At 38.0% G+C, this 16694-nt stretch overlaps 1 protein-coding gene across 1 annotated transcript in view; it reads right to left on the bottom strand.

Moving 5' to 3' along the window:
• csmd3b (CUB and Sushi multiple domains 3b) overlaps positions 1–16694 on the bottom strand; it is a 554961-nt gene that overhangs the window by 145004 nt on the left and 393263 nt on the right. The window contains exons 10-11 of the mRNA XM_055157096.1: positions 6164–6267; positions 5391–5503 (exon numbers count right to left, since the gene is read on the bottom strand). Coding sequence (XP_055013071.1) covers positions 5391–5503; positions 6164–6267 — 217 coding nt within the window. The remainder of the gene's footprint in view (positions 1–5390; positions 5504–6163; positions 6268–16694) is intronic.

The following is a 16694-nucleotide window of genomic DNA, read 5'->3' as shown; positions in this document are numbered from 1 at the left end:
GTAAAAAGTACTTCTAATGCCAAACTCTATTAAACAATGACAGAATTCCAAGAAAAAAAAGCAGCATATGAACAGCAAGTTTACATTTACAATTTCACTTATGACTTACTATATATATAAGAGACAAAATATAAAATATAAATTAAAATAAAATTGAATGCATAAGACATTCATTCTAGAGCTCTATATCTTTCAAAACATAATGCTTTATACTCTTTTTTTAAATCTTCTACAGCATTAGATGTTTTTAAATCATCACTCAGGCTATTCCATTTACTAATCCCTCTAACAGAAATAAAATCTCTTTTTTTTTCTTTAGATCTTCAAAGTCTTCTTCTTTTTTTTTTTTTTAATACCTGTTCCTCTAAGGTTATACTGACTCTCTCTGCTCAAATAACTCCTGTAAAAAAGGAAGAAGGAGATGATAATAGGCCTTGTACGTCACTACGGATGTACTCAGGTCAACGAGATCAAAAAAAGTACTTTTAAAGCAGTAAAGCACTTTTACTTTGTTACGGGATGCATGTTTTAACATTTTTGAGCAATACATTTGTAATTTAATCAATACAAATGCTTAATGTTCCTGAGACATCGCCAGGGAAACAGGTAAATGTCAGACCCTCCACAAACTAAGCTACACATTGCTGCTTTAATACATAAATGAATAATATAATTGCACCCCAAAATAAGCAGGGGGCGATCAAGATCAAGGTTCATCTTTTAGGCAATGTCAATAGTCTTCAGTGTGCCCTTACAAGACGGAGTAGAGTGGCGACCTTGTCTTTAATAATAGATAAACGCAGACATGACATGAGGAAAAAGTGAAGAAGCACCTCAACAGAAGTGGTCAGCGCAAAGAGGTGTCTGCCGATGTAATAGCTGGAGCGAAGATGGTCGAAACACGAGAGAAGTGCATTACGGCGCAACTGGGAGAAAATGTGGCGATTTTTAGATGGTTGGAGATATAGAGAGGAGCCTAATGAGGAAAAATGGCCGAGACAGACGTGGAGAGGAGAGGGGAGGGAGCGAGAGAGGGAGTGATGGAGAGAGGGAGGGAAAGAGTGATGGAGGGAGAGGGAGGTGAGGGACTTGTGGGCTTCGTTGGCGCTCTGATGAAGGACCTGTCGAATCCGGCGCACACACAAAAACATACATTGTACAGTGCATGGGTGACTTTGAAGCGAGGCTAAAGCTGCTGATAACGTGGGTTTTTCAGAGCCAAGGTCAGTGAAGAAGGGTTTAGTGTCTCGTCTTTTTCTCTAATTTATTTATATTTTTTTATGATAGTTTGAGACCTGCTGAAAAGGGTGAGGGATTTATTTTAACAAGTTCATAGTTTGAGCAACAAAAATATACAAATAAACACTGCTAGAAAAAAACACAGATTCACTTATTTCTGTTAAACAAAATTCATCTCAAATCTGTATCAAAATTATTACTTCTACTACCTCAAAATCTGCGCAAAATACTTACTTTTTTTTTTTTTACTTACTTACTTTTTACTCTTTAAGTACATTTTAAAACTGGTACTTTTACTCCTGTGGATTTTTCATGCAATATTTTTACTTTATTTAGTTTATTTCTTTGCTCTGTTATCTGCACTTTTACTTAAGTCACAAAATGTTGTTATTTTTTTTAAAATGTGTGCCTAGAGTAGAAAATAAATGTATCTCACACAGATTTTGAGCTCTAATGAAGCTTCAAATGTATGAGTTTTAGTACATATCAGGTAGAATTTTGTCCAGCAGAAACAATTAAATTAGTAATTTTTTCCTAGCTGTTTTTAGTTTTTGTATATTTTTTGTAAACATGAAATCTTACTCTGCTCCTCTCCAGATGTGTGTTCACTTTACAACAATGAGTTTCCATATATTGGAGCTTCTAGTGTTTTCGTTAAGTGATAAACAAATGACTTTTAATACTCCCTGTCCTATTTGAGCACATACAGCAGCCACGAGTTTCATGTACTTTTGCCTTGTGTGTATATTCTCAGTACCAAGGGTTCATTTGTACACACGCCTATCTACTCATTATCATAAACTATAAATATTGATGGCTTTCTTTTGGCTTTCTTTTCTTTTGTCGCAAAGATGTAACATGGAACATCCTGATGCTATAAACCTTCTTTCACGTAACTATTCATCTGGCTACGGAGTCAATTCTTATCAACCACGTTCTTCTGATAACATTTTTGTTTGCTCAAACTCCTCAGCGGATCTTAAAAAAGAATAATGCACTTTTCAGTCCAGTTAAAAAATGTAGTGGAGTAGAGATACCTGCTATGAAATGTAATAAAGTCAAAGTGAAAATGTACCAGCTACGGTGCTTTAAAGGTGCATTGTGTAACTTTTCTGGTGCAGGGTCTATCAAATGCTTTTCTTCTTTGTCTGGAATGTTTCACAGTACGGACATTAAACCTTTTCTGTCATCATGGAGACGAAACTAGACCAAGTTACAGGTCAGATATGTGGAGAGGCAACCCCGCTCACAGTAAGAATGCCTGTTTTTCAAGGTATTTTTGAGTTATAAAACCACCGGTAATTGAATAAATATGAAGTAGAGCTGTTTAATGTCATACTGTGGAACATTCCAGACAGAGCAATTACATCTCCACAGAAACTTACATAGTGCACCTTTAAAAAAATATATATATATTTTATGTGACATACAGTTGAATCTCACTAATGCTAAATGTCAGAAAGTATAGAAGAAAACAGCAAACAGGCTTTAACTCTAAATTAAATCACAAAATCTATTTACAAAACATGTAAGCAAACAGCCTTCCATCTGTACTCAGCTCCAACGCGTATTACATCTGATATTTGTGTGGTATGCCATGTGTATTAAAAGTGCATTAGTGTCTCCACAGTTTAAGAGTGCTATGACTTAATCCCAGAGGAGAGAGACGGAGAGAACAGTATGGCCACCCAATGGACCATATACATAAGCATGGCTGCATTTAAATGGCCCTTCTCTCCATTAATTTCTCTATTGATCTCTTTAAGGAAATGGCTCAGACCCAATGAATGAGGATATATGCAACTATAGCAAAATCCCAGAGGAGACGTCCGTTATGGATTATAAATCAGCTTGACTTTAAGGCTATTTTTAACTGTGATGGTCTGATGGTACAAATTTGCACAAAGTCACTGCCACTCACATTAAATACAAGATCAGAACTGTTCAAAGAAGTTAAAACATACATTTACAGATCTTTATTGGATATGGTCAGGGAATTCATGTTGCAAAGATAAAACAGAAGATAATTGAAAACCGGGATCAGTTCATTCGAGGAAAAAGTTGTGCTTAATTTTTTGGTACATATTGCCTGGCCCTATGTAAATAAATATGGTAGTGTTAATTTTAGGTTGGCTTAAAGGGCCCATATTGTGGTATTTTCTGATCCATGTTATAATCTTGTTTCCTCATCACCCCAAATTGTGTTTTGTTTCATTCGCACATGTTTAACACACAAACCCTGCATATTTAGGCTGAGCTCAACGGTGTTTTTAAACTCTATTCACCTTCACTAGAATCATTTCAATATCCTGGTATTGCCAAGAAGAAAAAGTAAAAGGTAAATGTTACTTCAAATCGCTTCATGACATCTCAATTTGGAACAGAACATTTTGAGATTTAGAGATGCAGAAAGATTGATAATGCTGGGTTACTCAAACAAGAAACAAAACACAACTGCATGAATGTTTTTGATGAGGTAAAAACATTATAACATGGCTAAATGCTCACAGTAGTCAAAATTGGACAATATAGACTCTTTAAGCTAAATCCTGTATACTGTATGATACAACAGTGAAAGACAACAGGTTCCCATTGTAAGTATTTGATGCAAATGCAATAGCAGAGCCTCCCTCCATCTCAGGCTTTCTGCTGGAAGTTTCATGAGAATGTGCCGGTGAAGGTTGGCCGATGCTAAAGGGCACAGATAGATCAGAACCACAGTGTCATTGTTCTGGAGCTTGTAAGTCACTGCTGAACCAAAGTCCGTCCTGTGACCTCATTAGGACCGTAAATCTGCTCCTGATGGAACTCAAAGGAGCCTACAGAGTTCACTCCTGCTGCAAGCCTCACCCCGGGCTCTCACCCGCTCTAATCACAATGACATTGATCAAGAAGACGACAGCTTTTACCATCAAGACCACCAGAAAGATGAACAGGAAGCCATACTGCCATTACGCTACTGTCAAACTGCTGTTAAACTAAGAGACATGTAGGCAATATTAACAAAACTGAGAAACACAATATTTAGATGCTTCTGGAAATGAGAAGCAGAGTATCGCATTTTTCAGACTATAAGGCGCAATTAAAATCCTTTAATTTTCTCAAAAATCAACAGTGTGCCTTATGTATTAATTCTGGTTGTGCTTACTGACATCGAAAGGATTCTATGTGGTACACGGCACTCAAAAATCTGTCTAAATGTTTTAGTACGACTTTGTTAACCTACGAAACCGCACCTCTTCATGGATTCACGGAGTGTTACAGCTACTGTAGTCAGGAGCCTCGCAGAGTACGTCAGACAGAAGCTGACGCATCAGTGCACAAGGAGTGAGCTGTTTTTTCAGCGCTTATAGTTTATGAAAATCAGCCATGTGGTTTTAAGTTTTGTTTCTGTGCGCAAAGCTGCATTAAACACATTATTACTCAATGTATATTTGAGTCGTCCTAAATTATCCACCCACATTCACATTCATAATACACATTCACCAAGACAGAGAGGCAACACCGGGTGAGTTACGCCATGATCTGCCAATGGATCGTGGACGCCTACGTCTAAGGTTTCAGTCTCAAGTGTCGTCAATTTATTTCGCTTAACGTAACTTATAATCTGGTGCATTGTGTGTATGAAAATAGATGAGAGAATTCACATTTACTGATACTGCTCCTTATAATCTGGTGCTCCTTTTAGTCCAAAAAATACAGTATATAATTTTTAGTGAATGAATTCCAAAATTCCATATAAAGTGCTTATCAGCTTATAACCTACAACAATTTTATGTGCAACTATACTACTATACTATATTCTACTTTTAAAATATACAATATACTTCCTGATCTTGTCCGATTTCAGAAGCTAGGCAGGCTGGACCAGCTTAGTACTTGGAGGAGAGACATGTTTGGAATTCCATGTGCCACAGGGGGGCGCCGGTGGCAAAAACTGTTGTTATGGTGGATGGGTTGTGTTGGTGGTGATCAGAGGGGCAGATGGCACAGATTGGCAACAACGCTTCAGTCAGTTTGCCCTAGGGCGGCTGTGGCTACAACAGGAACTCACCACCAATGAGTGTAGAGTGAATGAATAATGCATGAAATTGTGAAGTGACTTTGAGTCTGTAAAAGACTACTGCATTATTACTGATATTATTACATACCTTTGTAGTTGATCTTGAATCCTATCGACCCCACACTCTCGTCTGTTTGTAGATGGAGCCACATTTGATGGGTCATGCTCACAATCAAGTCGGGAACAAAACTTCCTGAAAGACTGGTCCAGAAAAACAAAAACTCAATGAGTAATTTTCAGAATTAAAGATGTACTACTTGGCTTTCCTGCTGTAGGTCCACCAACGGCTTATCTGCTTGGAGAATATCTCACAGTGCTTACACCATACTGTGGAACATTGTGCATTGTGGATACGCACAAGTAGGTGGCAGACACCCATCAGAAAAGCTCCTTTTGCTATAAGTAAATGTCAATTTTTAACATTGCCATTACATGACAAGTGTATATGAAATTTCATTTAATTTTGAGACAAGCTGGTTGAACAGTGACAGAGAGTGCCAATTGAGCCAAATTGAATCAAAATCAGCCACTTTGTAAAGGTTGTGCACGTGTGATGCTTTTGGGCACCACTGAGCCTTTTTTAAAAGTCAAGAACAGTTAATCTTTTTAAGTGGCTCATGCATAACACTCACTGCTGTTTTTACGATCCGTCTAATTGCGAGACAGGGCTTTAAAACTACGCAGGCAGCTGACAGCGTACACCACCAGCAGAATCAAAAATGGACCGCATTCAAATTTACAAGTGGATAGGAGTATTTTTGACATGTTAAATGCATAATAAAATGCCAGAGTCGTATCAGGGCAGCTGTTCTCTTTAGGGTTTTACATCTCATCTAGAGTGATGGCAGTTGTAATACTCACACTTGTAAAATGGTGGTGGGATCTCCGACTTCACCTCCGTCTCCAATAGTGAGAGTGTCATAGGCGATCTCCAGGTCAAATTCTTCAAAGTTGATCTGAATTACCTGCAGTTCAAACACAAACACGCAGCTGTCAGCGTGATGGATGGAAGTGCATTACATTTATCATTGGGAGCTCAAGGATCATGTTAATCTATATGATAATATTACTGCAAAAGGGCAGTAGACATTTCAAATCATACATTATAGATGCCAATAGGCCATGCAAACAGCAGACGGTACAGACCAGGGCTTGTGTAAAGAAAAGCATAGAAAGCAGAAACGAGAAAGTCTGGATATACTAAAATATGATTTAAAGAAATAAAGAAATATAAATTTACACATAATTTTCACATTTAAAAGTCAGTGTTAAAAGGAACTGTCAGTCCAATCCATGTGACTTCTATTGCACATTTTATAAACAAAAACTGTGCTGCACATAGACAAAAAAAAAATCTACAATTAAATAGAACAAAAAACTACAAGAGTAAAAACTAATAAAACAGGTGTGCCTACTGTATAACTTCATAAATATAACCTCACTGTTTCTCCACAGATGAGGCAGACAAAATCAAATAGCTCTAGACTTTGGTATTATCTAACAGACCTGTTTGTTTGTAAGAGTAACTCTTCTGAAGGTGAGTGCAGACAAGAATCTTGTTCAGGTAAACAAACTCACTGGTTTGTTCGATGAAACCAAAGCATTTAGAAAAAGATCTCTTTGAAATGCAGCTCTTACTGATCAATAGTAATCAATAGTAATCTGGATTTATTCATAATTACAAAAAACACTGGACATGCTTGTTGCTTTTGTTATATTTCATCCAGTCATAATGTGAGTTTCTCAGTTGGGTTGTCAGTTTCAGTGCTGACATTCAGTTTGATACAGTTGGTTTAAACCTAATAGGACTTTCCCGGTACTGAATAGTCATCACTAAACCCCAGCACCTTCATCGAATCATCAGTACAGTCCTATTGAATCTATTAAATCCTATTATACCTGTGCATGCTACATACATTTCATCACATCCATACAGTGTAGCATTTGCGGCACACATACTAAAAACAAAACAATGAAGTCCTAGATGCTCTAAAAACCCAATAAATTAATCATATTCTCGGATGTAAGGCAAGCACCAGCAGTCTCCATAACAACATCACTTTTTTTTTTTTTTTTTTTAATTCTATCTACTCTGACCAAAAAAAAAAAAAGGAAAAATGACGAAAGCAGTGTCATGTGCTCTACAAACCCCTGATCAGGAATTATTAAATTTAATCTTCCTGTTTCATCTCTGACCAAAAAATGGAACACAGTTTGGCAGCGACAAAAAGCAAAAGGGAGGGCAAGAAAAGAGACAGAGGCAGATGGAAAAGAGGGAGGAGAGCGGGCGGAGGTAACAGGACACATCCGCTTATAATGAGTGGGTCTTTGATGAGAGCGCTGAAAAGATTGCAAATATTTCAAACCAGATTTCTGACTTGCCCCTTGGGGATGACTGCCCTTCCCCCTCAACTCTGCAATCTCTCTGTTTGGTCTTTGGAGGACTGTCTTGTTTCCCAATGCAATATTCTGCAAAGGAACATCAAAAACTCCAGTCTGAGCAGTGGAGAATCGAGCTGTATTTGTGTGCATATATTTTGACATATGAGTTTTTGCATTCACACATTCTCTTTGAGACACACATCGTCAATGCAGTCTGTTCGTTTCAAGTTCTCAAACCTGAATTTCTAGGGACAGGGTCAGGCCAGAGCAACAAGAAAACAGGACCAGGATCAACTCATTTGTAGTCGAGAATTTCTCCTAAACTCTTTTTGATTTTTCAGAATGAATAAATAATACATTACTAACAAGTAAATTCAGTATAAAACAAGAAAATCCCTCACAATAGTAGCAGCAGAAGAAAGCCCTTTGGTATAGTTATTATAATGGTAGTTATTCTGTCTTTCAGATTTTATCTAGTTAATTTTAATGCATATACTTTTATTTTGAAATCTGTGCTTTTATTTTGGAACTCCACACCAGTTTGAAAATACGTGAGAGATATGAGAACAGTAACAAAGGGTCAACAAAACGGACTTATACCGCTAAAAATCAAACTTTGTGCACCCCTACGTTTGTACATTTAATTTGGGTAATTTCAAGGGTATATAAATTACTTAAAAAAACAAAATTGTAAGTTAAAAATGTTATTTAAAGCAGTCAGCTGTTATTTATGTTATTTTCTTTGTGTCATGCATGCTCATATAATATGCTTATGATAAAAAAAAAAAAAGGATCTGATTTTGTGATAAATTCATGTATTTATTTTCATGTATTCTTATATAAGCCAACTTTTATGGGCAATTTGTTGTAACTGCTTTACTACAAGTTACTGAGCTCTTAATATCTGTACTGGAATGTGAAATTATTAAGAGATCTCTGTTTGTATTTTTGTATTTTCTCTTGCAGTTTCACTCTGCATTCATAAGATGAGCATCAAATCTGAAAACTACAACAACTGTCTCGTCATTGAATCAGAGTTTCGCTCACTGTCAAGCTGGAACTGCTGCTGGAACTTCTAAGTGAGGACAGTACAGTAGTAGTGCCAGTTCATATTTTGTCCTTGGGCAAGACACTTCATCCACCCCGTCTGTTAATGACTCTGTGCTTGATTGTGCGTCTACTAATATGATCAATGTTGTTTCCTCATCATTCACGCATGTTTAACACACAAATCCTGCAAATTTAGGCTGAGTTCAGGAAGTGCTCTACTGTGTTTTTAAACTCCGTACACCTTCACTAGAATAATTTGTATGATTTCAAGCCTGGAATTGCAAATCTCTACTGAAATAAAGGTAAAATGTAGCTGTTAACTTGAAAACTACCGGTTTATTTTGAGCTTTGGGGATGTTAAGAGACTAATAAAGCAGGGTTACTCAAACATGTGTGATGTGATCTGAAATAAAACACAACTCCTTGTATATTTTTGAGGAGGTAACAGCATTAAAACATGGCTTAAAACTCACAAGAATCAAAATTACATAATATATGGCCTTTAACAACTTCTTGGGGCCTTAACCAAGTAAGCGTAGGAGTAAAAAACTATCTATTCAAAGCTATACTTACAAGAAAAAACTGCATTAGACTGCATTTAGACAAGGATTCATTTACATTTCTCCCAGTAAAGTAAGTAAATAAAGACAAAGTAGGATAAGTGTGCGTGCCGGTCGTCTGGAGATGCCCTGAAAATACTAGAATGAGGAAAAGTGGAGATGAAGCTCCTGTGGCTCAGTGCTGACTCAGAGTTATCGGCGTGTTGGGATACAGATTGGATTAAAGCATTACCTGCGAAACCTGCAAAGTCTGGCTGGCAAAAGATGCAGACACATTGTTTCCTTGGGCACATTACACACTCAGAGACAGCAGCAGCTTTATAGAGATTTATGTGTCTATTTGTGTAATTAGCCGCCACCCTTTTCACACCATATTTTCATAAGCTCAAGGCAGTGTTTCTTTCCCAGCAGCACTACGCCAGAGGAATATACTGACGAAACTAACATGCAGATTACAGGCACTGAGGTTGTGTGTTTTATTCCCAAAACCTCTGACTTCTTTTTCTCCTCCAACCAACGAAAAGTACAGACGTTTAGGGATTGTGGAATAGTTGTATGCCTGGGTTTGTATTTTTGCCTCACAGCAGCTCACAAACCAGATTGAGAACTGAAAAGAATAAATGCATTACTCGTATTTTGTGCATTTCAATCAGTTTTCAAGATGTATAAGCTATTATCTGGATTCTTGAGGGCCAGTCCTGAGATGCCAGCTGTCAGTATTCAATATTATTTAAAAAATGGAACGAACAAATGAGAAGAAATGATTCTGTGATGGAATGGCCTGTTCATTTGTCTGCACACTCAAAGAAGAGGCTAATGCCTGCTCAGCACAGTTCACACAGCATTAGGCGGAGCTCAGAGTCAGATCTGCTCGAACACTGGGCCTCATGTGTACTAATGTGGAGTGAATATGCAGCTTGTGCTCCACTCACCCACACTAACCCTTTCACTAACAGTCTAACACTGCTAAGACTAGGGCATCTCTTTCAGTGGTTTGATCAAACTTAACAGTGTAAAGCCCCCACATCTAAATGGTTAGGGCTCACACTAACATCTATCTCCCTCTGCTCCCTCTCTCTCCCCTGTCACCCACTCAGTCTCGCTCACTCTAATTGGTTCATGCATTCTTTCTTTCCATCCATCTATGGCTCCCAGCCAATGAGGCGACAGAATTGGATTTCTGCTTGATAAAGCACTTCCTTTGGTTGTCGTGGAGACAGAGAGGTGAGGGAGGACCTTCCCCGCCACAGGCTCACACCGTACAAGAACAAGGGGGACCGTACACCACAAATAAACTTACAATTACTGTATTTAAAGAAGACATACTGTGCTTGAGCCTGCTATATAGTTATAATCTAGGACACCCATGGATCATTGTTATAATTTGCACATTTTAAATGCAATATTAGTCTTAAACAACTTAATAAAAGAAACAAGTCTGCTGACTTTAACACTAGAAAATGTGGTTCCCAGTGGGAGCTGACATCGCTGTAAACATCACAACAAAGAGCTGTGAAGTGGCTGGCGCCTCCTATGGATAGCTGCAGATCATGCTGGCAAGAAGATTTTTTTTCATTACTACACTATGTTGCTGAACCCTACACATATCACTAATTAAGAAAAGAAAAATTGGAGAACGAAAAAGTACAGAGCAGTAGGCGTATGCCGGTGGCAGGAAAAAACGTGGACCAATCAGCAATATGGTCCACTTGAAAATAAACTTGTTCAAACTTGTACAAATCACTCCAAATACAGCTTCATGAAGGTAGATGAGAAGGGAAAACAACTGTAACATGGTTAAAAGCTCAGAAAAGTCGATTTAGCAGAATAGGTCCGCTTTAAACTTTCACATGTCACAGTCTCTCAGTATTGTTAAACATTTGCAGGTCTGGACAAAGTGCTACACTTTGAGAAGCTGAACTGATGAAGACTGATGGCTTTTGCCTGTTTCAGCACTTTCTAAATACACTTTCTAATATAGTACTGTTTTGGTGAATCCAAACAACTAATGCTGATAAGAAAAAAAGTTCAAGTAAAAGAAAACATTCCTTTCTTTGAGTCAGGCACTTTTTGCCTGTTATGTTTTACACCAAATGCATAATTAGGTAATAAAAAGGGTATTTATCAACTGTATACAGCTGTACATTAATGCAGAGACTGTCAGGCCCCTCACTCACTCACTTTGACATGTTTGCCATAATGGTTCTCACTAAATATTCAACAATGCGTTGGTGCAGAAGTCATTTTATTCCACATTAGGCCTGTGTCTACTGTCTGGATGTAGATTCTGTCAGGAGATGGATGGGCAGGAGAGCACTACACGGCTGCAGGTGCTGTACAGTGCATTTAAAAAGTATCTGACGCCCACATGTCTGAAACATTTTCCATTTAACACCAGTTTGATAACTTAACTTGTGATTCAGTGGTTTGAAAATGAATACAGACAGTGAAGGGCATCTAAATAGTATAATCATGGAGTCGAGTTCTGTCCTGGTCTATCAGTCTACACAGCATGTCTATGTCAGAAATAGCCAAGCAGTTAAAGGTCTTTTATTACACAACATTGACTCTTGTGAGCTTTAAATCGCTTTATGGTGTTGTTAAGTCATCAAAAACAAATCTAGAGTTGTATTTCATTTACACATGTTTGAGTGATCCTTTATTATTAGTTTGTCTACATCTCCAAAGCTCAAAACACGTAGCGGTAGTTTTCAAGTTAACAGTTACCTTTTACCTTTTGTTCAGTGGAGATTCAAGGATAAAATTATCCAAAATCATGAAGTGAAGGTGTATAGAGTTTAAAATCACAATGGAGCACTTCCTGAACAGAGTGTTAACTGTTTGAGAGAACTCTGCCTAAATATGCAGGTGCAGGGTTTGTGTGTTAAACATCTGTGAATGAAATAAACACAACTTCAGGTACATTTGTGATGAGGAAACAACATTATAACATAGATCAGAAACAAATGCTGCACCATAGAAAGAACTATTGTTATGTAAGATAAGGATGTAACAATAACTGAAATATTGTGATATCGTATCGTCAAAAGTCTCGCAATAATATCGTGAGTTGCCACAATATATCGAATTACAAGTTCCTTGGTTTAAATGCATGGTTTTATAGTAGCAATAGTTTAGGAACATCAGGAACTACATATCCCATGATTCATTTCAGCGCAGACAACATGAATTTATATGTTTTTTACTTGATTTCTTGGGATTATGACGAAAATAACTCACACCAAAATCTTGTCAAGGTATTTTAAAAGCCAAAAAGTGTCCCATCTACAATTATATTAGCCTCTTCAAAATATCGCAATAAATATCGTATCGTGAAATGCATGTCATGGTAATATCATACAGAGAGATTTAGATATTGTTACATCCCTATTGTTATGTTATCTTTATGTAGGTATATACAATAGCTTTGTGGCAAAAAAGAAAATAACATTTACGTTTATATTGGAAGAACTGCTTGGCACCAGAGTCCAATATTTGAATTTAGTTTTGTTTAATACACATTTATAATCTTAAAATATTGTACAAACTTAATTTAAGTTCAGTGCCTTTACCCATTCAGACATTCAGACCTGCAACAAAAGATGAAACCGGCTTGATTTGCAGGTATCATGGGAGATGAGAAAGAAAATATGAAAAACAAATGGCTTGGAAAGTAAAGAGTCATAGAAGTACAGTTAGATCTTTTTAAGAAGAGAACAGAAAAGTGTAGTAATGGCGGTGCTGTCCTGTCGTCCCCAAGGTTAAATGAGAGGAGGAGAGAATGAATTGGCTCTAAAGGCTCATTCTGCCAAAACTAAATGAAGCAATACCATCAGAGTGCTATAGAAGACCATTAACACTTAACCTGAGTGAGAAGGTGGCAACTCAGACCATACAGCACTGTGCGAAAGTTACACACGGGATTTGAAAAGGATACGGACAAAGGGAGGTGAAACGTACATTAAGGAAGAATGAAAACTCCTCTGCTAAGGCTTTTTCAAACATCGACACAACATTCTATAGGCCAATATTATTTAATTCACATAAATATAGTCAGAATGCACATTTTTGTTGTAATATAGCGCATTAGTGAGTCTAGTCAATAACAGAAACGATCAGGTTCGACATTTGTGCGTTTACCTTTTCAATATATAATAACAAAGTACGTTATAATCAATAAGAAAAGCTGACTCTTGCCCTTTATCTGAAAACCACCAATATCTTGCAATCCATGAGGACTGTTGCCATGGCAATTAACCATTTGTTGAACCTCATTATTTGTTTGGGATTAGCCCCAGCCGTATTCATTTTATGGTTTAATAAAGTCAACTAATAAAATGAATACAATTTCAAACACAAATAACAATCACATCTTTGGGAAGCTAGAAGTTTCCTTTTGTTTTCTTAAAATGACAGAAAAGGGATTGAACTTTGTGGCTGTTTTTGGTGTATGATCCGCCCAGTAATTACAGAGATATTAACCATGAATCACATCAACTCATCTGTAATGTTAAAGTTAAACGGCATATTTTACCATAGAAACAGAGAAATAAGATTCAAAGCATGAGATTATATTTAGTGGAAAAGGACACGGAGACGTTTCTAATATGGCGATGCGCAACTGAATTTTCTCCCTCAAGTGACCTCCTTCCTCTTGTTCTTCCTCGTCCATTGTAATGCAGTGGATCGGGGCAGAGCTTTTTAATGGAGAATGTGGGTAAATGTGAGGACACTGCCCCTGGGACACTGAAAGGCAGAGGAGGAGGGAGAGGAAGACGGGAGAAGAAGGAGTGAGGAGGATGGGGAGGCTTGTGTAAAAAGGGAGAAATTAGGCATGAGACAGAACAAATGGAGAAGGGAGTAAAGATGTTCAAGAGGGAATGACAAAAGAGACTACCACATTCAAGGGTATTACTATGTTAATGCAATATGTAACTTTAAGGAGTCTGTCTCCATGACGATGTTATTGTTTAGTCTGGAATGTTCCCAAATCTGGCATTAAACTGATCCATCTCGCAATTATTTGGTTACAGGTGTTTTCTGTTTAAAAACTGAAAATATACATTCTTTCTGTGAGTGGAAGTCACCTGTCCACATATTTGATCTGTAACTTAATTACTTGCTACCTGCTTGTCTCCAGGGAGATGGGTACGTTTAATGCCACTCTGTAGAATAAATCAATAACATCTCCACGGACACAAGCGTTTGCCAGATCCTTCACCAGAAACGGCACATTGGCCACGTTTCTGAATTAATTATTCCGAATTCAATAATAGTTCGGAATGAAATTATTCTCCTTCGAGTTTTACATGGAAATAATAATTCCAAATTAAGGTTTACATGGAAAACACATTAAATCGCCTTTATTTAATTCCGCTTAACGTCTGGGGTTGGGAAGGGTTCTGATTGGACAGGGACACAATTGTATTTATGTCTACCGGAAGAAAACACACACTTCAGCTGCTACAGGCTTTTTTGTCATCTCGATTTGTCGTTACACATGGGGATACGCCCACACAAACAGGGGAACAGTGGTTCAAACCCAGACTCCTGAACCAGGGGGAAGCAGTTCCGGTTTAGGTTGGACCCGTATGAGCTGGAGAGGGGAGTGGGGTTAGGTGCCTTGGCTTGAGAAGCGCTTTCCCCGGGATGGCTCAGAACAATATATAACCACCCTAACGGGATTTGCGCTTCTGTCTGGATGTTTTGCACAACTTCATCGAGTACAGAAGACAGGAGCTAGTCCACTGCACACTGGTCTTACTCGCTCCTGTCTAGGACCAGCACATGGTGGATGCAGCCTCTGGACCTATCTCACGACACCAACTCGCTCAGGCTCGCTCGGAGGACAGCACGAGACCAAGGAGAGGCTGTGTGCTACGTTGACTGTCAACCGTGTCTTTACATGAACTTTCTGCTTCTGCTCAGGGCTAATGTGCAGTGAGTTCCGTACGAAGTTCTAGGCTACATGCTGCTGGTTTATGAGTTCATGATGATAACTTGAGATGAGGACGGCTCGCGGTGTTAACGGGGAACATCAGTACCATTCTGAAGGCACCGGGGAACAGAGGTACGGGGAACAGCGGGCTGACCCCGACACAAACATGATCCAAACTTTTTTCACCATCTCCCAGTGTGTCATCGTGTCAGAAGAGCAACCCAACGTACATCTGCTGAATGTCTGGAATTATTTTTTAAGATAAATAAACATTTACATGATCACGGAATAAATTAATCTAACTTTAAAATCAGAATAAACCACCCACTTAATTCGGATTTAAATTTAACTCCGAATAAGTTTAATTCTGAATAATCATTATGAATTAAGTGTTTACATGGTCTTTTTAAAGCGGAATTAAGGAGTTAAAGCTCACATATAAACGGGACAACTTTGTACCTTAAATATAGCAAAACATGTGGCATAAGGCTGTTATGTCAAAATGCATATCACATGTTCTCATTTGTTTTGCTAAATATGGTCTCAGTGGGACAGAATGACTCATAATTTGGATTTTCAGTTTGTGCGTGACCTTCCTTTATCCCACTGGTGAAAAAAGAATAGCTAAACCAAACTGACCCACTTAGCAGAATACACAAAAATTATAACTTTGCACAAAACTAACTATTTTCAATAAGCGTAGCTCCAAAACAGCCTATTAACCAAGCAGTGTTGGTGTTTTTGTTATCCCCTCTCTCTTGTTGCCTGCTTCCCTGTTCTCCCAATCCCATTTCTTTTCTTCAAGTGCTCAAATGACCACTCACCTGCCGCTAAGCTCCTCCTCGTCCCTCTATCAGCCTCATAATTGAGAGGGGCTTTTCACTGCCACACTGCCGACGCTTCTATTCACTCACACACATTTGGCTAGTTAACTCCTGTCTAAGTGCCAATACAGCTCTCTCCGTCAGTTTCCTCCAATGACCGAAGAAAGAACTTTTGACTCAATCAGCAGCACTTATTGACTTGTACTATAAAAATGCTCGCAAGCTTCTAGGATCATTTTCTGTCTGCAAAACAATTCAGCTCAGAGGTTTAAGCTTAAAAGTGCATTGTGTAACTTTTCTGGTGGAGAGTCATTCGATTTTTTTTTTCTCTATGGAGATGTTATTCTGTTGCTTGAAATGTTTCACAGTATCAATCTTCATGGAGGCCAAACCAGGGCAAGTTACAGGTCAGCTCTGTGGAGAGGCAACCCCGCTCACAGTCAGTCAGTTCTTTTAGGTATTTTTGAACTTTAAAACCTGGTGTAATTTAATAAATGTAAAGTAGTGCTGTTTAAAGTCATACTGCAGAATATTCCAGGCGGAGCAATGCCATATCCATAGAAACAAGCAGGTGACAGACGCCTAAACAAAATGTTACATATTGTACCTTTAAGAGTTTGGACTAAAACATTTTAAGG

This window comes from Boleophthalmus pectinirostris, unplaced genomic scaffold, assembly GCF_026225935.1.
Source record: "Boleophthalmus pectinirostris isolate CB_2022bp ecotype Guang Dong unplaced genomic scaffold, ASM2622593v1 HiC_scaffold_21, whole genome shotgun sequence".
Classification (NCBI taxonomy): domain Eukaryota; kingdom Metazoa; phylum Chordata; class Actinopteri; order Gobiiformes; family Gobiidae; genus Boleophthalmus; species Boleophthalmus pectinirostris.
Note: the sequence above shows the minus strand (reverse complement) of the source record. Positions and strands in the feature narration are given on the sequence as shown.